This window comes from Tauraco erythrolophus, chromosome 21, assembly GCF_009769465.1.
Source record: "Tauraco erythrolophus isolate bTauEry1 chromosome 21, bTauEry1.pri, whole genome shotgun sequence".
Classification (NCBI taxonomy): Eukaryota; Metazoa; Chordata; class Aves; order Musophagiformes; family Musophagidae; genus Tauraco; species Tauraco erythrolophus.
The window spans coordinates 1,536,626-1,559,651 of NC_141485.1; the positions used below are offsets into that span (position 1 = coordinate 1,536,626).

General features: G+C 54.2%; 1 protein-coding gene across 6 annotated transcripts in view; it reads left to right on the plus strand.

The window, feature by feature from the left end:
• The window catches only part of MSI2 (musashi RNA binding protein 2), a 237,900-nt gene that overhangs the window by 170,906 nt on the left and 43,968 nt on the right, over window positions 1–23,026 (plus strand). For all 6 annotated transcript variants that reach the window (XM_086624426.1, XM_086624428.1, XM_086624429.1 and 3 more), the window contains exons 8-9: window positions 14,278–14,360; window positions 22,792–22,906. In XM_086624426.1, coding sequence (XP_086480552.1) covers window positions 14,278–14,360; window positions 22,792–22,906 — 198 coding nt within the window. The remainder of the gene's footprint in view (window positions 1–14,277; window positions 14,361–22,791; window positions 22,907–23,026) is intronic.

Genomic DNA, 23,026 nt, shown 5'->3' on the forward strand with positions numbered 1-23,026 from the left:
TACTTTGCTCTTTACATGTGTATCCAGAGGAACAAATGGTGCGTGTATTCAAAGCATCTGTCATAGCCAGACACTCTTTCTCACCGTAGTAGATGTTGTTTGCTTAGGCAAATACTGATACGGTGCCTGAGCAGCAGGGATGGAGTCCTGGCCAGGGATATTAATAATGTCCAAGAATGTTGTGTGCTGCCTGGAGCCGTAGCCTGGAGGGGTCATACTGCTCCACTCAAAGGTATTATTTTAACCTGAGGCTAAGCTGCTCATTTCTGCTGGTATTTCCCTTGACCCCAGTCAGTATTTATTTCAATTCCTTGAATAGTTTTTTTGTTGTTTGGTGCCTAATTCTTTATTCCTTTGCATTACGATATGTAGACAAGCATGCCCTCGCCTGCCCTGTCCCGTGAGCTTTGCACTGGCAGATCCCACAGCGGTTCAGAGGAGCCCCGAGCTGTTACGGGCTGCGCCGGGGTCGCATGGGCTCTCCTGTTCCCCCCCAGAGCAGGACCAGTGGGTGGGGGACATCTCTGCCAGAGCACAGTTGTGGCTGGGTGCTCTGCCAGGGGATGGCAGCTACAGCTGCCAGCAGCGTCACCGCAGCCAGTGCCAGAGCGTGCCCGTGGTGGAGCCTGGCCTTTGCCTTCCCATGCATCTCAGCTGATGCTTGTGTGCTAACGAGAGGAAAGACGCCTGCACGTTCACAGCGAAGCATCCTTCGCTTTGTGCCACGTCCTCCGTGCCTTGGGAGGGGAGAGCTTGTAACCTCCGCTGGAAGCGGAGAGCGGCCGGCAGCGAGCCCGGGGACGGCACGTGGGATGGGGGTGTTTTGGGGGGAGATGGGGGTGTTTTGGGGGGAGATGGGGGTGTTTTGGGGGGGACGCCCGCCCGGCACGGTGGGTCTGTCCCCGCCAGCTGCGGTGAGCAGGTAGGCAGGAGTCACCTTGAGCGCAGCCTCGCAGCCGCTTGAAAAATTGTCCCCTGCGCAGTCAATTTGGCCGACACGTCGTTTCTCTTGGGGCGCCTCCGGCAGCTGCTGCACCCCTGAGCTCTCCGACGGGGGTTAAATTCCGGAGGCAGGAACAAGGAGATGTTTCTGGGTTTGGCTGGTGCATTGGAGAGGAGCAGTGTCAGTGGTGGGTTTGGGCTTCGTCCCTTCGCCACGGAGCTCCCTGGTGCTTCTCTGCTTGGTGAAATCAAGCAGAAATCCCTGTCTCTGCAAATGCCTTTTTTTGGTCTGGAGGGACTGGTTGGCTCCAAGGACACCGGAACCCAGCGGGGGCTGCTGTGCTTGGCAGGCACTGGCTTACCGGGGCAGCGGTGAACTGTGGCCCCATCACCAAACGTGGGGTGTACCCACACCAGGGGACACTGATTTACCGGAGCGTTTTGGTGGCAGGTTATCTGGTGAAAGAGCTTGAAATTGGACCATTGCTGGCACAAATGGGCCTTGGTGGGGGCAAGTTGGGGTTCTGTCCCTCCTGGCCTCCCCGTGGGGCACCAGCAAATGCCCTGACACAGGTGGGCACCCATCGTCCCCCCTCCGCTCGACCCCAGGAAGGGCCCTTCCCGCCACGGCAGGAGCAAGGGCCAGTGCAGTGCTCCCAGTTCCTCTTCCTTTACCGCAAGCAGAACCGCTGCTGTACTGACGGAGGAACCATCCCATTCCTGGGGCCATTACCAGTCTGTTTCCCTTTTATTTGCTAACTGCGTCCTCAAAATACAAAGGCGCTTCACAGCTTTATGCTCTACTTCTGCAAAGTCAATAAATACTGAAAACTTCTGCTCCCGTGGTCAATCACGGCGGTATTCTGGAAGGGAGTGAGCTTTTGGGCTCTTCGTGGCAGAAGAAACAACTCTGGGGAAGCATACTTCCATTTTTTTAATAATCTGTTTCTATAATTGAAGGATTTCAGATTTCTTTTGTAAGAGCAAGCGCCTGCTTAAACATGGAGACAAATACAACCAATAATATGTACTTGAAATTTAATGCGAGCTAATTCATTTTGGCGCAGTCCCAGATATGCTGATTAAATGGCCTGTGAAGTGCCGCAATATCTTGATAATGTACATTCCACATTTGATTATATAATCAATTACGTTGCACCTAATAAAATGTAGAATTAGTTGAAAAAGCTGCGAGCGGATTGTACCAGGTGCAGAGTGGGTCTCGGGCAGCTCCGAGGAAACGCTGGGCAAGCGTGCGCGGAGCAGGAGCGCGCGGCTGCGTGTCCTCACACCGCTGCTGCTTAGTGATGCCAAGGCTCAGGGAAACGCTCCCGTTGAATTCGGTGACTCGATTTAAAACAAAGTGCCTGCAGTTCCCGCTCTCCTCGCCGAAATTCCGGGGTCTGTGGCTGTCCTGAAGAGGTGACCGTGACGTCGGTGCACGGCGCAGTCCGTGCACGAGTCCGTCAGCCCCCACCTCGCCCCCGACTCCTTTTGCCAGAGCTGGTTTCTCACCGGCTCCCAGTGTGCAGGAGGCTGGGCTGGGCAGTGCGGTGCCAGCGGGTGCTCGTGGTGTGGTTGGGGCGGAGAGGAAACGGTGCAAAAGCCAGAAAAGTCTTTGTGCACAACTTCTCCCATCGCTCCCTCGCTTTGCCGACAGCAGATATGGTAATATCAGCTCTTCCATCAGGAGCTGACCTCGCACCGCGTCTGTAAAACGGCTTCAATGTTCTTGGCAGTAAATCTGTGAAGGCTTTAGGAGGAACGTTCTCCCCGTTGGCCCGTCCCAGAGTTCAGCCGTGCGTGTTGGGGTGTCCCCGCACCCATCCGTGGGAGCGGAGCTGCTGCTCACCGGCCCTTCCTGCGCAGAGCACCCGGGCGTCCATCCCGGGGCAGGATGGTGCATCCCAGCGGGCTCGGGAAGCCTTTCCTCCTCCATCATCTGCAACATCTTCACTTCCTTCCAACATCAGCGGCGCACACTCTCCGCTCGCGGGGTTCGCCCTGGCGCGGCGTGGCTGGTGATGCTGGGCACGGCGGGGAGCCCAGCGCCGTCACCCCGGCTCGGCCGTGCTCCAGGGAGCAGCCGTGATGGTTTGGCAAACGCTTCTCATTCCTGACCAGGAATGTTGGTGGTTTCCAGGTGACTGGCTGGGCCAGGTGAGGGTTTTATGGCCCTCTGGTGGGAGAGGGTTGATGGGAAACAAATGCGTTACGGCCCCCGACAAGCTGTTGCTGCATTTTTTTGTTTCATTTTAAAGCAGCACTATCAACCAGTTGGAATATAGGCCTGGAGTATCGCGGGGAGTAATCTAATTAGTATGAAGTCAATTCACTAGTTCCTTTTGTATCTCGTGATTAAATAAGTGGGAAAATGGCTTGAAAATTAGGTGCTAGAACGACCCAATTACATTTCTGTAGCTTTTTGTATTCAATTTCATAAACAATTTTGCTCTTCGCTGGTTAATCAGTGAATGCCTTTTTCCAGTTTGAAAAGCACTTTTGAAATTATAATGCAATTAAATTGTGTGTGGATGTTCTGGCATAGCGCGTGCGAAAGCTGGGGGCCTGGCAGCCAGCCACGCCGTACCTTGACGGTAATGAGTTCCTGAGCTGGCAGCTTGCTGGTGTCATTCACAATATCGTCCACGCTGGGTTACGCTAAAACGCAGCCACCTCAGCTCCTTTCCAGCCCGGATCCGGGTGCCAGATCCTCTCCCTCGCCCTGCGGAGACGGCGGCGCCGGGGGCGATTCCTGGGGCAGATCACGTAAGCACACGGTGAAGTTTCCTGCAAAGCTGTAGAGCAGCTGCGTGATTGCTTTGGGTTTTGTCTTTTTTTCTTTTCCTCGTGTCAACCTCTGTAGGACTGAAGACGGGCAAGGGGGATGGAGGGGATTAAGTATTATTTTCCTGGGGCTGTAACGGGGGCTGGTAGGAAGATGTCTTAACGTCGTGTCCTCAAAGCCAGCAGTAGCTCTGCCCCCGTCCGCATCGCCGTCCTGTTCCCCAGTGGCTCTTGGCTCAGGAACCGGTAGGTCTGACCAGTGTCCTCTTGCCAGGCAGGTTGGCCCCAGGCTCCCACCTGGGCTCTGAGGCTGCCATTCTTCTCACCAGTCCTAAAATCCATGAGGGCTGGGGTGTTGTTTGAGCTCCTCTGTTCACACCCAAACTGCCGGTGGTCCATGCAGCGTGTCAATCGCATGCAATGCCAAGTGGCACCTCGTCGGATGCCAGATGCAGACAACTTCCAAGGGCCCACCAGCTCTTGGAGGCCACCAGGCTGTGAAGCCCACTCCGTGCCACACGCTTCTGCCTCTGTGCTTTTTAAGGTTGGAGTTTTTCAAGGCACATTCTTTTATTCTTGTAGGGTGTTTGTCTCCTGTCCAGCCTGTTCATGGTGAGTGGGAGCTAAATTCAGCCTCCCGGGGAAGGGCGACCGAGTCTGCGCGATTGCCACCTCCCATGATTTACGGCCGAGCAGCACAAGGGGAAAGGTAGAAAGCTGTGTTAAGAGAAAAAGAAATAATGTTAGAAATAATGACTTGCTTGGCAGATTTTAACAAGTTCAGTAATGGTATTAGGTGCCCTTGGCTCAAGATAGTAACCTCCTCTTAAATGATCATTACCTGGCTAATAAAGACCTCAGAGCAGGTCATTACAGCTTAATTTAGACATAGCATCCTGTTTGGTTTGCGCGGCGTTGCCATCTTTCAAGTTGTTGAATCTATTGCCTGAACGCCGTGGGTGGGAGTTGGGGTTGGTTTGGGTTTTTCCTCTCCCAGCAGCTTAACGAGGAACTGAGCGTTTGCTCCGTCTCCACGGCCCTTCGGCTCGGCGGCTCGCGGAGGTGGGGACGTGCACGGGCAGGGGGGAGGATGAGGGGCTTCTCCGGCTCATCGCTTCAGCTCTGTGCGCAGCTCGTGGGTTTCGTGAGCGTTGACTCAAGGAAGGACGGGAAGAAGTGATGGGAACGGAGGACCCCATTGGGGTAAGGTCTTGAACACGCCTTTAATTTCGCATCCTGCTCGAGTCAGTGGGGTTTGAACGAAAGCTGTCGGACTTTGTCCTGTTGATGTGTTGTTGCAGGGACACTGTGGATTTCAGAGTCGGTAGGTAGCACTTGCCCAGGCACCTCCTTCGTGTGGGGACCCTCCCCTGGCCCTCCCAGGACACGCTGGGCATGCGCTTATTTCCCTTCCCACCATCTCCCTTGGGAAGAGGAGCTGATTTCAGAGAAAGGTAACCACAGGCAAGTAGGAAGGTGTGCGGGAGCGGGGGTCCAGCCTCGTGCCCACCGTGACACCCTCAGCCTCTGCCCGCTCGCAGAGGAGCCGCTGTGCTTCCCTAACCCCATTAGCAGCAAGTTTCAAACGCAAGTAATTACAATAACCAACCCCCACCCGTTATTAATATTTCGAAGACATCTCTTCGATAAGCCCATCTTTTCAGCCAATTTCCTATTTCTACTGCAAGCAAAGCATCTTTCCTCCCAGTATTGTAAATCTGTTGTTAAAGTGAAGAAAAGGAAATGGAAAAAAGGATCCCCCCAAGAACAAAACCGTAACACTGGGCTCGGTGCTGCGCCGCCTTTGTCAGCCCCAGATAGAATTATGCATCATGAATAAAAACCGCTGTCAACATGCATCGGTTTCAAAACATTAGGGCATATGGTATGTGATTATCTGTATTGTCAAATGCAATAAAGTGAATTTGGGTATAATAAAAAATGTAATATTTTAGAAATTTGGTAATAAACTGTTGAAGAATTGACAGGCAGAGAGTATTTGATGCCCGTAGGCAAACAGATAAAGATGACAGGACGTTGCTCGGTGGGCAGCGGCTCCCGCGGTTGCATCAGGAGCAGCTCACTCTTCTGACGATGGGTTAGCTGGCACCTGGGGAGCGGTGGCCCTCCATCCCTGCCCATGCTGCCCAGACCCACCTTCTCACGGCTGCGGGCAGCTGCTCCGCTCGTCCTGGTGCTCTGTGGTGCGGGGGCCGGGGTCCAGTGCTGGATCCCCGCGGGCACATTTGCGCCCGTTGGCTGTGGGATAGGTGTTGGAGTGGTGCCAGCGGTTCCCTCGGCTTGTGAGGTGCCACAGGGCGCTCATTTTGGGGACAGAAATCAGCGTTTGGGTTTGTCACCGGCTCCGGGTGCCGCAGCTCTCGCTAACAGACACGCACAAGCGTTCACGCGGACGCCAGGTTCCCATCCTGGTTGTGGGCAGGCTAATTGGATTTTACAGGTGTTTGGGGATTTCTTCCTTGATAGCAAAAAGGAATCTGGGTTCGGAAAGGCAAACGCTGCCCGAGATAAGTGTCTCCTTCAGCATCTCATATTTCAGCCCCGCGCATCAGTTCTTGAGCCGCTGACAAAAACGCACCCGTTGAGACGTGATGTCTCCAATGGAGGGAAGCAGATTTGGGAACAAACTTTTGGGCCTCCTGTGTAGAAAATTCAGATGCAGAAAATGCCGACGTAAGTCTGTCACACGTACATGCAATTTTTCTTAGGTCACCGCTAATGCTTCTAAATGATCTGTGAATCCATTAATGGTTTCTGTTAATTAACAGTACGATAAAACTGGCATTTAGTAAGTTGCTGCGTAGCGCGCGCTGCCGTCATTATGTACTCAGCGCTTTGGTTTGATTTCGGAACGTTAATAGAATAAAATTTTAATGAAGATTTGTTGTTATGAAAAATTTATGACGAAAAGTTCAGATACCGTTACGTTATCGCGGTCCGTGACGCGTGGTGGGGTTCCCCTTCCACGGCTGCGCAGTGCCGGCGCCTCGTGCAACCGCGAGGGCTTTGGCCGGAACCGGCATCGTGGCTGCGGCCGTGTGGCCGCTGCGAGGGGAGGCACACGTGCCCCCAGCCTGGAAATCTTTGGTTAAAATGAGTCATTTGGGAGAGGGACAAGTCCCTGTACTCTTCTTCCTTCGGGGATGATCATTCCCAAACCCATCTGGGTGGCTTCGCACGCGTTTGGCAGAGCAGGCTGCTACGTGCCGCGGCGGCTGCGCAGCCGAAGGTGCCTTTTTTTGTGTATTTTTTGAGCGATGCTCCCTTTGCAAATGCCACGCCGGCGTGGGAGGACGGAGCGAGGAGCCTGAGCCTCGCAGCTCTCCGGAACAAAAGCAAAGGAGTGTCTTGCTGGTGCCCTTTATCCAGCTGCGCGGCTGACCTCAGCTCTTCGCTCTCCCGCCGCGCCGGTATTGAAACGCTCGCACCTTCCATGGAGGTTTTGATCTAAGGCAGTTGTCTGCTGATTTAATTTTGAGAATTTACTCTCATGTCATGGAGTATATATTGACACTTTAAACAGCAGTAATACCTGCCTGTGGCTGCCGGGAGAACCTGACGGTTTTCCGTCCCCGGCCCAAGATGCACATCAACACCGCGTGGATGTGCGGGCTAATCATCCGTCTTGATGAGCGCCGTTCGGAGAAGCACTGCTGGAGAGCACACTGTGCACTTAAATGAGGAGGATTTTTTTCTATCCTAGACCGTAGGTGTGAACCTTCTCTTTCCCCTTCCATCTCCTGGCGCGTCCCTCTCCCAGTCTGGTTGTGGGTGAGATCTTGTTCTCCATGGAGCAGCAGGTGCCTTCAGGTGTGGCCGTCGCTCTTCCCAGGAAACCCCTCCTTAGAGGTAAGGAGGCCAAATCTGAGCAGCGTGTGTCTCAGGCGGAGGCTGCGTTCTGTCCATCTGCAGAGAGCTCCTTCTGCGGAAACCGAAACCTCTCCCTTCGTGCGTTTGCAGCAGAGGAAATTGGAATAACAGGAAATAACAAGTTGGAATTGACAGTTTTTGTCCTAGACAATTCTGAGCTCTAACGAGCTGAGATGCAGTATGTCAGATGGACACGTTGCAGAAGGGGCTAGAACTGGGGAGGGGGGGAGAAACGTGGGACCTGGCGCGCAGGGAAGATTGAAGCGACTTATCCAAAGACACAAAATAAGAAGGCGGCAGAGTTGGGGCTGAGTTTTCCAGTCCTGGCCGTTGGGTTCTGGCACTAACAAACAAAAGGCTTTTCCCAGAGGCAGGGTTGAACCCCCAGGTCCCCATTCCCAGATGCGCCGGGTGATGACTTGAATTACCTTTGCAGACAGCTAGAAGTTGGAAACACCGGCGGATCGCTGGCTGAGCCATTGCAGCATCCCAGCCCCTCCGCTCGGCCCGTTCCGTTTGTCTGTACAGAGGAGGTTCGGTGACAGCAGCCCCAGGGCTTGGATTCCTGTCCCCTCCATCCCCTCCCCTGCAGATTTATTATTCTCATTATTTTCCAAGGTGACGTGGCGGTCTGGGGTGCGGTACCTCGCCGAGTAACTTCGTCCCCTCTGATGACGAGGGATGTGTGAATAAAGGCGGGCGGTATTGATTCACACCAATCTGTGCAGTGACTGTGTGGGAGCCACTTGCAATTCCCAGCAGCACCCAAAAGCTTTGCAACAGGGAGAAATATGACCAGGCAAGTTGAGAAAATAAATTAAACTAGTGTCAACTTTTCTTGTTTCTTCCCTCATTATTAATGGATGGAATGGGGCTCGTTTGTCAAGAAGAGGAAAAATTAATTGACACGGGCTTTAATGTTATTATGCCTGGCTTGTCTGGTCACATTTCTTCATTTTTAATTTTTTTTTTTGCTTTTTGAAAGGCATTTTATTACAGTTTACAGGACCAGCTGCCAAAACTATTGGTATAAACAAGAGAGCAGGTGCATAAATAATGCCACAGCAGGACTGGACCTTTCGCTGTTTCAAAGCTTAAGTAACTTAAATAGGGGGAGAAGAGGCGTGAAGCCGACACAAAGGAGCAGCTCAGGTACCGACACCTCACACGGAAGGGGGGCACAGCTGGGACTAACGTGTCCCCGTTACGGTGCTGTGTGCTGCCGCGGGGGTCAGCCTGGACGTCCCTGTCCATCAGCACGGCCGTTCGTCGGCAGCACCCGCGCCGGGGGCCGGTGGGACCGCAGACCCCCAGGGACCCGGGGCCGTGCTCCGTGCTCGCGCTGTGCCAGCTGGGTGGGGGCCGTGGGGCAGGATGGTGCCGCGGGAGCCCGTTATGTGGGAATGGGAAGACTTGATCCTGCATTGACCAGAGCCCTGGGGTTGATCCTGCCTCGCAGCAGGAGTGAGATTTAAGCAGAGCCGGTGGTGCTTATTGGTATGATGTGGACCGTGTAAATCTCTTCCCTTCTCCGCTCCATGCTTTTGTCTCCTGCCCTTGGTCCTGGATTTGGATGCAGATGAGATGAAGTGACTCGCTCCACATTGAGTGACCCCTCAACAGCCTGGGAGTTGGAACAGGCTCCTCCAGCGCTCCTCCCAGCGCCTTCCTCCTGTGGAGCATCCTTCCCGCGGGCTCAAGAGCCTCTTTGCGGTGCGGCGGTGCCCGCGCGGTGGGCAGTGGTGTGTGCCAGCCGCTGGTGAAGGTGGTTTGGGCTCAGGTGCCGGGCTGCAAGCTGGCGATGGAGGTGCTGGCGCCCGTGGCACTGCCATGGCTGCGGGCAGTGGTAGGTGCCTGGCTGCGGCAGGGGTCCCGGTTTGCCCGTCGGAGCCCGTCAGGGGCTGATCCCGGTGTTAGCCTGGGTTTAACCTTTCTGGCACGGGATGTGATCACCTTGTTTTCCTGCGTGCACGAGCTTGAAAGAGCGAGGCCTTTAACCCGCTGAGCCGGGTGGAATTTCGTGGAATTCTGCTGCCGAGCGACGTCCTCGGTGTGTGCGAGCGCGGCTGCGATATATGGCGCTGCACACGCAGATAAAACCCAGGCTGTGGAAAAGTTGCTGCCAGCGAGGAAGAGAAAGTAGATATATTTCATAGCGATGGTGTCGTCATCGCAGCTATATTTTTCTGAAGTTGACATAAAACCTCTCCAGTGACAACAAAGGTGTGAAATATAGTTGGTTTGAGTGTGAAAAAAGCAAAATGCAAAACACAGGAGCACTGACGTTTGGTATCTTCAGCGCAGCTTCTTAATATTATTTATGGCTTTTACCATCTTTTTTAAATTATTTTAATCTTTTTATGGTTTCAGTCACTTTCTCTGAGTAATGTTTCTCTTATTTCTGGAATACCACAGCAGAAAGTGCTGCGGCTGAGCTCTGCTTTGCTGCACGGAGCCGTCCGCCCGCAGCCCTGGGCAGTTCTCGTGGCTGAGCAGGGCTCTGGATCACAGGAGGCTTTTCGGTGTAACACAGGTGGGTCGGAGGATGCGTCCTGTGCCATCGCACATCAAGCATCTGGGCTGGCATCTGCAGGCACCTTGGAAATGTTTCCAGGGGAACTCGGGGTTCTTCAGATACTTGAGACTATCTGGCCTTGCACTAAGAAATGTATTTTGCCAGATTTTCTCTCCCCTGGGAATACCATAGTTTACTGTTTCCTACTGAAAAAAATCCCTTTTTGTGAGTCCCTGCTGGAGCAGCACGGTTCTGCCAGCTGGCCGGGGTCTGCTCGGCACGACACTGAGCACCTTCCACTTGTTTTACTTCAGCTGAAGGCAGCTGCATCCTCTGGTAATCAACCCCCAAATATTTTAGCTTCTAATTAGCAGATGCAGAAAGTCCCAGCAGGTAAAATAAGTCACGTGAAGAGGTGGGCTCCTGTTCAGCGCCCGCCGCGTGTTACTGTGGGCAGGGGCAGTCCCACGGCTGGACCGGGCTGGAGCAGCCCGATGGTCTGCGTGGCCATCGATGCCATGGGAGGACCCCGCAGCACCGCCGGATGCTGGAATGAGCCATCCTCTCACCGAAACCTGCTGCCGCCGGAGGCAGCGAGGTCAGAGCAGAGGGGAGCTCCCTGGCACCTGCCTGGGTGGCACTTCTGCTGTTCTCCTCGAGAGCGTGCGAGCCTCAGCCTTCATCCCTCCGAAGTGAGACTTCGGCATCTCCATCCCAGCCCATTCCTGGTGGTTAGCTGGAGCTGGGCACGCATGTGGGGCACCTGCCCTTTCCACCAGCCGAGCAAACCCTCTCCCTTTGGGGCGCAGGCTTGGTTGTCGCCAGTGCTCTGGGAGATCCTGGCGCGTCGTTTCGGTGCCCGTTGAGTGGCAGATGGATGGAGCGAACCGACTCCTTCTCCTGAGCAGATGCTGGAGGAGGGTTTCTCACCTGACGGTCATGAATACGTCTCACCTTCCTTTAGTGATGGCGCTTGACTCGGAGCCTCTCGTTTAGGGGCATCTGTTTGCCTCTTATTTTATTTTTTCCCTCTTCTTTGTCTTTTCTTTTACAGAAAAGATTATTCAAATGAATATTCAGTTTTATTCATTTGAATAAAAACCCAACCGTTTGACTCTGTTAAATGCTTATCTCTTAAATAGAGCTTGTTAGCTTCCAATAATAGCTTCATTCAGAAGGATGCAGTATAATTTCATTTTAAAACGTGTGCTCCTTGACAACCGGAATCCTATTTATGTCACCGTTTTAAACAGCCGCCTTTGTTTTGTGTTAATCTTTTTCGTACACTTTCCGAGAACCATTTTTTTGTTGACTCTTAGTACCTCTCAGAAGAAATAATTGTCTATTTAGTCCAGGAAGGTTTCTAAGAGTTTTGGGAGTTTAAAAATGAGCGTGTATTCATTATGCCAACTAGTACGGCGTGCGTGCGGAGATGTTTGCTTGTATGTGCACTTATTAGAAGTCGGAATCTGATATTCAAAAAGTGAAACATAAAAAGGACCCATTATCGGTCATTTTTAGGAATTTTTTAATTCTGGGGCACATGATCTCGTGGAGATTTTTCATTTAAGGAGCGATAGCGTCTCTTGAGCAGCATCCTGTTGATTTGGAGTGCCCGTGGGCGTGCAGATTAGAATCCTCTGGTTGCTTCTCAATCAGTTGAAAGATGATGATAATCCTAAAGGTAAAATACTGTGAGCCTTCGGCGACGTCGGGTGCCCTGCGCCACCCTGCCCGTCGGCCGGCTCCGGGGAGGAAGGAATGAAAATTGGTGTTGGCTTTTCTTACAGACCCGATCCCGTCTGGTTTTTCTTGGGGAGCAGCTGGGCTGGCCCGTGCGGAACGGCACGGAGCCTTCAAAACCTGCAAATGAGTGGTGACACCTATGGATTGTTACTTTATTCTTGTTAGAAAATCTGCAAATACAGAAAGCTGGGTGGCTCTCTGATTTAATCAGACAAATAATTTCTCGATAAACCTGTGTTTAAGCCATATGGAGTGGGAAGAGAATGGGAAACTTGTTTCCGAGTCCAAACGAGTAATGGCTGCGGTGGGCTTTCTCGCGGTGTTCTGCACATTAAGGCTCATCTCCTCTGAATTCCCTCTCCTCCGTCCTGGCAGCGAGACCTGACAAAAGTTGAAAGTGAAATCCTCAACTGCAGTACTCGCTAATGAGTTACTAATGATGAAGATGTTGCTGGTGCTCAAACAATTAATGACTTGTAGACCCGGACTGGCCGTCTCATTGCGCTGGGCAGAGCTGGTCCCCGGCGACACGCTGCTCCCAGCTCCGGTAATTGCCCGACTCAGCGTGCTCCGGGATTCCTGGGATGCCGTGTTCAGCCAGTTAACCACAAAAATTTCAGTTTTAACTACAGGTCTATTTAAGGTGGATTTAAATGGAGTAATTTAGAAGGCAAATGAAAGACTCGAGTTAAGTAAAATACTTCAAGCTGCTACATGCTTTAAGTGCAAAGTCAAACAGTGTTCTGAGCGCTGGGTTTGCACGTGATGTGCTGTCGGACGATACGTTATGCCTCGGAGGAGACCTAGAAACCATTTCTGGTGTTTTTTCCCCCAAGAAGAGCGTCCAAAGAGGGATGGGCCATTGCTACGCATGCTGTGCATTCCCAACCGGGCAGGCTGGGAGCTGCTGGGACCTCGCCTCGGCCAGCGCAGGGACCGGAAAACACACTGTACAGCTTCACATATCGCAGCCTGCAAAACGTATTTGTACCTGTGGGTTGTTTTAATATCTTCTGCCGTGCCCCAGCAAGGCAAACCTCGTGGGTGCCGAAAGGATGGAGTGTTACTTTGGGAGCCCGGCGCAGAAGCTGCCGGCTGCGGGAAGTGCCGGATCTGGCAGGGGAAGCCGGTCGGGGGTGGCACTTGGGACTGGCAGGATGCGACCACGGCCCCGCGGCTGCCGGAGGGGGAGCAGGGCTGTTGCTGGAGGGTGCTGATTGCAGATGGGAAGTGTCAGCAGCACAGTGGGTTTGAGATGAGGCTGCACTGCTGTATTGCCAAACAGCCGGCGGGTTGGGACGGGCAGCGTGGGATGGGCGGACGGACGGACGGATGCACGACCGGTGGCAGACGGGAGCCGGCTCCTACGGAGTCAGCAAGACAAAAATGCTTCTGTGCCGCGCATGGCTGAGCGGGGGGCTGCTCCCTGGGCAAAACCTTTCCTGGAAAATAACACTGGGCAGTGCAGGTTTTCCCTCCCTGTTCCTCCCGCCGTCGCCCCAGCCGGGGACGGAGGCTGGTGGTGCTGCCGGGGTGCTGCGGCGCCGGCTCACAGCCTGAACACGGCAGCGGAGAAGAGAGGAACGATTAGATCAGGGGCCTTAAACGTAATGGTTCCTTAGCGGCCTCAGGATGTCCTGATGAGGTATTAGAGGAAGTAATTCAGGAAGAAGGGGACACATAACGACGTCCGGAGCCCGGCTGACCCGTGGGGCCGGCTGCATCCGTGCGGGACGCAGCCGCGGTGGCTGCACCGGCCCCGGCACGCAGCAGCGGGGACGGTTGGTGTTTGCTGGAAGAGAATGGAAACACAAAGTGCTGTGGCGTGTTGGGGGAAGCGTTGGTATTTTTCTCCTCTCCAGGGGTGGCGAGGGGTAAATGAGGGATCACCTTCTGTCTTCCCAGATTTTTATTTTTTTGAGTCGTGTAATGAGTCAGCTCTAATGGAGAAGTCCCGTGGAATTAAACAAGAGATAAAATCAATATGGTTCCATAGAAATATAATTGGGTTTTGCAGAGATTGCTCTTAAAAACCTATAAGGTGTAAAAGAAAATACAACCTTAGTAGTTTCTGAGCCATCATGTAACCGGGGTGTAACTATCCATTAAACTCTGCAGGATGGATCAAAAAATCCATAAGGAGGTTTTAATTCTCCATTAAATCCTATGGAAGAGCTGGAACAGAACCATATTAATTTTCCCTGAGACAATGCTGCTTCCCTCCGTTAGTCCACAAGTTCAGCCACTGCTCCATGGACAGCAGGTGTATTTACACCTGCATATCCTTATGGAAGTTTTCCAAAGTCCCAATGGCTAAGTTCTTATTAAAATGAAATCCATTTAACTTAACTCATATTTTGCTTTCCCCCTCCCGTTTTTGTTTCTTTATTAAACAGGGTTTGGCTTCGTAACTTTTGAAAACGAAGACGTGGTGGAAAAAGTCTGTGAAATTCATTTCCACGAAATCAATAATAAAATGGTAAGTTGTTTTAATTCGGCAGCGCGTGGCGGTGGCAGCGAGCTCTCCCCCTTTGTCACGGACACGTGCCGTGCCTGGGGGGTGGCCCTGTGGGACAGCCTTCTCCGTGGGGTTAACGGGGTGCTGGGCACAGCATTCTGGGCAGAGGTGTCGTGGGGACGGGGTGCTGAGCCCTGACCTTGGCTTCCCTGGGCCCCGCTCCTGTCCCCGGCCAGCAGGACGGGTGTCTGTCCCCCGCGAGCACAGGCGCTGGCTGCCGGCTCAGGCAGCTGCCCCGGAGCAGGTTTTGGTGTGGGAAGCCAAAGGGCTGGAGATGGTGTGGATTAACCCGTTCAGCACCTTGCCCAGCCATGGAGAATCCCCCCATCTGCCCCCTGTCCTTGGCAGGAGCCGTGGCAGCCGCCGCACGGCTGCCTTAGGGGTTTTTGGGAGGGACGTGGACCAGGGCAGCTGTTACAGACCCTGTGCTCCCAAAATAGCTGTTCTGGTCGAGCTCCCGAGTCCTGATGCTGCTCTGACGTTGCTGCTGCCTGCGGGACTGTGTCCCCTGGGAAGCCGTGGCTCTGCCATCGAGCCGCGATCGCTTCCCACCCTGGCTCGACCCAGACCTGGGTGAAGTTTCTTCTAAATGACAGTCAGATCCCAGGCTGTGGGTTGCCCCGTCAGTGAAGCCACTGAGCCAGATGAAGAAGGGCATTTGTATTTCAATTGATGCAGTAACTTTGATATTTGCAGCTAAAATATTCTTTTTCCCTTTGTCAAAACATCCTTTGCTTCTCAACTGTGTATTCAGATATGCATTGTATATTGGTCTGATATGTGTTCACAGACTTTAAATTCAATAATAGAGCTTTTAGTGTGGATAAGATCAAAGCAATCTCCTTGGCATATGCTGGAGGCCTGATTCAATATTTGACTTGCTAATTTTTCCCAGGGCACTGAAATAATATTCTTCATATTGTTCCTCACTGCAATACGCATCCGAAATAAAAGTAAAGGGTCCCCTTGGCAAACGGAGCGGTGGGCTGGCAGGACTGGGGCAGTCCCCCTTGTACCCCCGCTCCACCTCGGCCGGGTGCTGCGGGCACTGCCTGTGCCCTGTCCGGGCATCTCGCTGCCTCCCCAGCCCCCTCCTGCCACGGGGCTTTCCTGCCTTCCGCCGCAGCCCCTCGCCCGGGATACGCGGGCATCGTGGGGGAGGCTCGTTCTGCCGTGTAGTTCCTAAACGCTGATTAATCTGCCTGAAAACAAACCAAAAAGAATGACTGCCACCCGCCCCCACCCCAGCATCCAGACGACAGACCCAGCAACAGATAGAAACGCTCAGAATGTAAATTTAGGTGCGAGTTGTCGGTTGGGAGGGACGAGCTGCAGCGCTACGCTCCGAGATTTTCCTGCCGCTTAATCGCGGGTGGGCGCGTGTCACGTCGGGCTCCGAGATGCGGTTGTTTCACACGAGAGGTTTTTCTCTGGAGCAAAGCTCAGCCCTCGCCCGGTGCTGATCGCCGCAGCCTGGCAGTGCCCCGGGCAGTGCTGGGTGTGGGCTGGACAAAGTGGCACAGCGGCGGTGTGTCCCAGCACAGCCAGCACCAGCAGCGGAGCAGGTCGCGTTATTCGACGCTCCTGCACTGGGAAGATGCCACGCGGGTGTTTGCAGAGCCCTGCTCGGCGAGGAGGGCTGGTGGGGGGATTTGTTCCCAGATGAAAGGCTGCCCGGGAAGGTACCAGCAGTGCAGGGAACGTGGAGGATGGCACAGGGCGAGAACGCTGGAGGAACATCACAAAGAGCAAAAGAAACGTGTGGGCTGTTGGTGCCTTGTTGTTGCAGATGATTAAAATATATTCTTCCCGGCGCTCCGTGCCTGCTGGGTGCACGATCCAGGTGCCACGATGCTTTGAGTGTTCTCTTCTTGTCACTTCTTCTACAGCACTGATTTTAAAAGCAGCCCACGAGGGAGGAGATGAGACATGATCCTGTCTTGGGACTGACTCATCGTATCGCTGATGTGTCTGCAGATTAATTACCAGACCCGGGCAGGGGCAGGGGAGTTCGTGCACGCCTGTGTGACAGTGAGCTGGTGCAGATGGCCGGAGGTGACGCACAGCTGGCGGGGAACAAAATTGGCCCAGACATCCCTTCCACAGCCCCTCGGAGACTGACCGCTCCGGCTTCGTTGCCGACATGTCCCTGAGCTGCCAAGGGGACGGGTTCTCGCAGCCCCGGCTCGAGGCGATGGGGTTTGCAGGCGCTTGGTGAGCTGGGACAGGGACGTCCCGTCCCCATCCCCATCCCCAGGCTGCTCAGCTGGGGCATCCGCGGCTCCACGGGCACCGACGTGCCCTGAGCTCGCTCACGGGGGCAAGCAGGGGGCAGCGGGGCTGCTGTTGTTCACCAGCCTATTTCCAGCCTCCCGGCGCCCTGGCGCGCTATTTTTAACCCACCCATTCTGCTGCTGTTGCCATCCGTAAAGCTTAGAATGTCAAATGTAATATGAAACGCGCGGTGCGAAAGCGAAAAGAAAATGCCAGTGAAGTATTTAATAAATGAAACTTGGAATTTACGGGGGAGGTCAGAGATCTTCTCCAAACATCGCGAGGGGGGAACAAATAAAACCCAAACAAGCTGTCCTCGGAATGTTGTTCCTCTGACACGAGCAGGGAGCTTTGCAAAGAGAAACCTGGTTTTCTAAGGGGGTGCAAAAGTAGCTGGAAAAGAGATGTGACAGAGTAATTGATTTTCCTTTGGATCCCACTGTGATGGAGTCGTTCACGGCACGGGCACAGTGGGACAGGCGTCGGCGAGCGGTGCGATGAGCCAAGCCCGGCCCCGGCTCTTTGCACGTGCAGTCAGGATCTCAGGTCAGCTCTGGAGCAGCTGACAAAAACCTTGGGCTGTTTTCAGATAGGCTTTGACGCTGCCTTGCACCTGTGGCTGCTTCTGTGTCTCGTGGTGGGGTTTTGTGGGTTTTTTTGTTGTGGGATTTTTCGGTGTATCAGCGCTCTTCGGGCTTCTGCTCGGATTGGCAGCCTTCGCTGTGTGGTGACGTTTTAGACGTGTACATCACACACCACGTGTGTTTTCATCCAAATGCTTTGTAGTCTAAGGCATCTCCATCCCTCAGAAGACTAACCTGCACCACATGCAGAAGGCAGGAGGATGCACAAGACCACCAGTGTCCGGGGAGCGGGGGAAGCACAACGTGCAGCCAACAGCCACCTCCAACCTTGCACGGACCTTTTGAGAAGCCGCTGGGTCCTTTGCCAGCTGGACGCTGTGGAAGGCAGATACCAACCCCCAGATGTGGTGCTAGGCCTCATGCATCATCCTGCTGCCTCTCCAGCCGGTGTCATACTGGTGGCGGTGCTGGGTTTGCTGGCTGTGCTGGCAGGGGAGACACGGAGCGTAGCGCAGTGGGGACGCACGTCGCAGTGCTGGGCTGTTTGCAGGCATGACCTTAGGCTGTTGGAGGTAGGTAGTTCTGGAGCAGATGTCTTCGGGGAGGCTTGACCAAGTGACCTTGCCATCTCTGCAAACAAAGCATCTGGGTCAGGGAGTGGTTGTAGGGCTGAAAACGAGATGTGGCCTTGGTTTGCCCAGAAGGCACATCAAGAGACAAAGGGGAATGCTGTGGGACAGGAGGGATTTTCTTTTCTCAGTCTGGGTCCAGACATCGCCCTTCTCCCTTGTGAGGAAGTTGATTTGGTGCTGTCAGCATGTTTTGATGCTTTTGCCCCAAATCTGCAAAGCGCACAAGCTCATCACACCCCTCCTGGGGCATTGACTCTCCTTTTACACTCAAAGCAAGTAACCAGAGAGTTAAGAAACAACCTCCAGTGGCCAGAAATCAAATGTGGCAGCTCCGGTTCTTGGACCCCAGTGCAGTCCCTGGGAGACTCTTTGGAGTTGGAATTGTCTCTTCGTTTGACACATCTGTAGGACCTACCAAAAGGGAGCTGTCGTCGTGAATGGGGCATAGGGGCCCCGAGGCTCAACACGTGCCGGACTCTGGGGAGCAGAGGGCTCGTTGCCAGAGTGAGGGTGGTCGGACTCGGTGCCAGTGGTGCTGGGCAGGGAGGTAGATGAGGCATCACCGGTGTCTGTGGTGCAATGGAGAGGCTGAAGGTGCTTTGGAAGCCCCATCTGTCAGCTGAAGGACACTGCAGACCGCTTGCAGGTTGGATGCACTGCTGGAATGTTGTCTTCAACGTGCTTGAGCTGCAGAGTGACGTCGCCCTTGCCAGGTTCTCCAAGGGTGACCAGGTTCTCCAGCCCGCACAGGACAGTAAGAGCTGCCCAGCGCTGGGCGTTACCAGGTGTTTTGGGGACAAACTGAATTGATGCATCACCAGAAGCTCTGGCAGGCTCCTCTGCTCTCCCGTAGCCGCCCAATTCTCCTCTTACAGTCTGAGGACGTGCCGAGCAGCTTCTCATCCCATTGTCCCCACCCTACCTTTGTCAATGACCTCATGGGTTTTTTTTAAATATGCTGAAAATCTTTCTTCTGGTGCAGCCTTGCCGTCACGGCAGGACTGGGCGAACACGGCTTTGTCTGTTGGAGGAGCAGTAGTTTTGGCGTGCCGTGAGCGACGTGGCCTCCCCGGGGTAATCGAATCTCAACCGCCTGTGAGTCGCACGTCGCTGGCGAGACAAAGTTCCCTTGTCTTTGGGTGGTAAAATGGTTTTTTTTGTGCATTGTGAAGAGGTGCATGTTCTGCTTTCTGAAAGTCGCCCTGGTTTCCCTGGAAAGCCGTTGGCCGTGGCGGGTGCCGCGAGCTGACAGCCTGTTCTGAGTGTCAGAGGCTTTTCACTCCCATCTCAGCTCAGGGTTCTGCTGCCTTTGCTTGGCTTGACCCAAGAGGAGCCCAGTTAATTCTCCAAACTAGACTAAACAAAAATAGTGAATTTTCGTTTCCTTGCCTTTTTTTTTTTTTTTTTTTGTAGCCTCAGAGTTAAAACTCTCTTTGTTAGGCTGCTGAAAGTGAAGCACATCCCTCTACGGGGAGGTGGAAGAAATCTGGAAATTATTAAGATGTACAGAAACGCTGAACTGAAAGTTAGCGCAAGAGTCGGATTTATGTGCTAAGTGCCCACATCAGGTGGGCTCCGGGGATGCTTCCGGACGGAGCTGAGCTCTGCCTCGGAATTCCGGGTGCGTTCCCTCTTGGAGAAGCCCCGTTGCGCGTCCCGCTTTGCCAGCACGTGGGTGACATCCCCGCTGCCTCTGGGGCTCTGCTCTCGTGGTAGCTGTGGCTGTGGGGTGGTTATGGCCATCTCCATCCTGCTCCCCGTGGTGGAGAGGGACGACTTCTCCCAGAAAAGCAGCCCAGCCCCTTTTTTCCCACTTTTCCTGCCTCTCTTGGTGCAGAGGCACCGTCCATGCCCACCGCCGTCTGCTCACGTGGTGCATCACCCCCTGTTGCTGCATTTTCCCTGTCTGTGGCTGGGCTGGAGCGTGGGCAGGTTCTGGGGAGCACCTCGAGGTGTGACGTTGCTGGCCGGGAGTGTCGGAATCCCGGCGAGGCTCGTGCCGGGCCAGGATCACGCAGCCCCTTCCCACGGGGCGGCAGAGCGGGGCCGGGGCTCCCGCGTCTCACACGTCATCCTGCCCAGGGGAAAAGGGTCTCTGCTGGATGACAGAGAGTGGTTTTGCCCTCGATATGGGGTGTATTTGTTTACAAAGGCTTAGGAATTATTTTTCTTTCCTACTGGTGACTTTTTCTTCCCCTTTAAATCCCAGTTAAAACTTCTTGCAGTTTGCTGCCATTCCCTTTGTATCCCTGTGTGCTGTGAAAATCAGAAATGACTCCGGTCTTTCCGGGAGCAGCGGTAGGCTGTTTTGCGGTTGCAAAAGCTAATTACTTGGTTATTGTTTCTAACGGTGCTAATCCAAACTTCATTTTCCTGTTAATTGTCCGTCGAGCCAGGCTAGATTGGTTTTATCATGGTGACTGTTTGCAGAACAGGCGGGCACGAGCTGTAACCAACGCCGCCGCGACGTTCGCAACGGCGACGAACCCGAAAAACGCGGCTGCGAGATGGAATGACGCCCTGCTGCGGCTCACTGCCATCATTTGGCAGGAGAAATTAGGTGGCATATTCCTGTTAAATGCCACTCTGATTAAAAATAAGCCGAGGGCAGTTCCAGAGGATATACCTGAGGTGCTGTGCGGGGCGGCGGGGAGGGAGGCTGGCACGGGTGCTTGGCATTCGGAGCTCACGGGGAACGGTGGATGGCGAGGGGAGGTGGCTGCAGGGGGGCTCTCTGGGGGCACCGAGGTTTCGGAGGGGCACACAGCCCAGTTAGGCTGAAACCCACCCTCGAGGCTCAGGCTTAAGCCTCCCTGGGACGCTGTGAAGGCTTCGTCCCCGTGGGGCAGTGATGGGGCCGGGCACACGTATCCTCCGTGTCCTCATCCCCAGCCCTGCTCCGACAGCAGCACCGCGGCGTGCGGGCGGCTGCTCGACAGATTCACTGATGGGAAGTTTTCTGTTTCCTTTTCTTTCTCTTTTTGTCTTAATATCAGGGTCTGGGAACCCTGTGGGGTACCACGGGGCTCATCATTGCACTGTCGCATGCATGGGGGAGTCTGTGCCTGGGTGTGCCTGGGTGTACATGGATGGGGTACATGGGTGTGCATGGGTGTACATGGATGGGGTACATGGGTGTGCATGGATGTACGTGGGTGTACATGGATGTGCATGCATGGGGGTACATGGGTGTACATGCGTAGGTGTGCGTGGGTGTGCAGGGGATGGAGGGTGGAGGTTGGTGGCCCCAGCAGAGGACACGCCGGTCCTCACCACAGCTCCCAGTGGGATGTTTCTCTCCCGGAGGACTTGCTGCCTCAACAGCACTGAAGATGAGATGGAGGAAATTGCTGGCCCTGCTGTGGCCGTGCCCGAATTTTGGGATGTTGGGAGAGCAGGTCTCTTCAGCACTGCTCTTGCTCTCGCCCCTGCTTGCCCGCTTTCCCCGTTGCCCTCACCGCGGTGTTCGGGCTGTGCCCACATGCCCCAGCTGTCCCCGGTCCTTCTCTGCCCATCTCCCTTTGCCTCTTGCGACGACCCAAACGCTTCTTGGCAGAAAAGTAGCAAAAGGTGAACTCCAGAAGAATTCCGCTCCAAACTTCCCTGGGTTTGCAGGACGTGCGGGTTTCGGCAGCGTTGGCCGTGTCTGAGCACCGTCTCGTCGGGAAGCGTTGCAAACACGCCAAGTAAATAGGGTCTGTGCAGATTTGCAGCAGAAAGGGAGGAGTAGGTGGTTTTGTTTAAAATCCTCCCATTACAGTCAGTTAACCTTTATGTTACCTAAATGAAAATGGTATAAACCTGGAATTTTCGCTGATGGGGTTGCTTAGGAACAGGCGGTTGGTTTTCATAAGACAAAGAACACACCGTCACCGACCGGGCTGTTAGGCACCGAGACGTCGAGCCGCGTTACCGCACGTCCCGTTTGCCCGGGGGCGCCGCCTTCGCCCGCTTGTGCGAGGCCGGAGGGGACGCGGGAGCCGCGACCTGCGTGGAGCCGATTCTCATCGTGCCAACCTACCGGTGGGGCAGAGGGTGGCACAGCCCGGGGCCGCGCCACGTACCTGCCCGCTTGCCTTCTGCTCGGAGCAGGGACAAAGGTGTAAAGCCGTAGGAATGGGTGGGGATTGCTCCGGCTGGCTCTGATTCAGCTTACCAGCATGGCTGTAGCACCGGTGAGTGCCAAGGGAGCGCAGGGTGGTCTGCTGGGGGGCGAGTCGGCAGTGCCAGAGCTGGAGAACACGGGAAAGTGGTTTATTTCTCCCTTTTCCCATTCAAAATGAGGCCAGGAACCAGCACCCGGCGGTGCGTCCTGGGGGTCCCGGTGCCAGCTGGGCTGGGTCGCCGCCTCTGACCGGCGTTGGCGGAGACTGGCAGCGTGGTTCGAGTGGCATTAAGCAACTTCAGAAGGCAGCCGGAGTGACGGGAAGCGAAAGAATGCGGATGGTTTATTAGTAGGGTTTACAGACATTTTCTGCTGGGCAGAAATATCGATTCTTTATTCCCATTTTAAAAGGAGCTTTTTGCAATGATCACCCAGAGTCGTTTTCTGTAATCGATTGCAATAGAGCTGTGCTGGAGACCCCCCTCCATTCATTCCCCGCCCGCGAGTGCCAGGGAGAGGGAACGCAGCCCGGGTTTTCCTTTCAGGAACGCGGCAACTTCTTAAATCAGCATTTCTGTCATCTTTACCCTGGGGTTTCGCTATGTATGTTTAAAGAGACATACACGTTTGCTCTTTGAAATCCATTTACGCTGTTCTTAAAGTTCACCTTTGAGGGGGAGGCGGTGTGGGGAGGCAAATGCTAAAAATAAAACTCCCCCCTTAAGTAGATCAGTTCTGCATTTGACATTTACATGGAATTCATTTGCATCTCATTTGTACATGTTTCTGCTCAATAGGTAGAATGTAAGAAAGCACAACCTAAAGAAGTGATGTTTCCACCAGGGACGAGAGGAAGGGCACGTGGATTACCGTATACCATGGACGCTTTTATGCTAGGGATGGGAATGTTGGGTAAGTGCCGGAGCCACCGCGCGGCTCCCGGAGCCAGCGGCTCCCGTCTTGTCTCCCTGATTTCCGAACGCTTAAGGCGCAGGGGTGAGCAAATCCCCGCACCTGCGTGGGTGCCAGTCG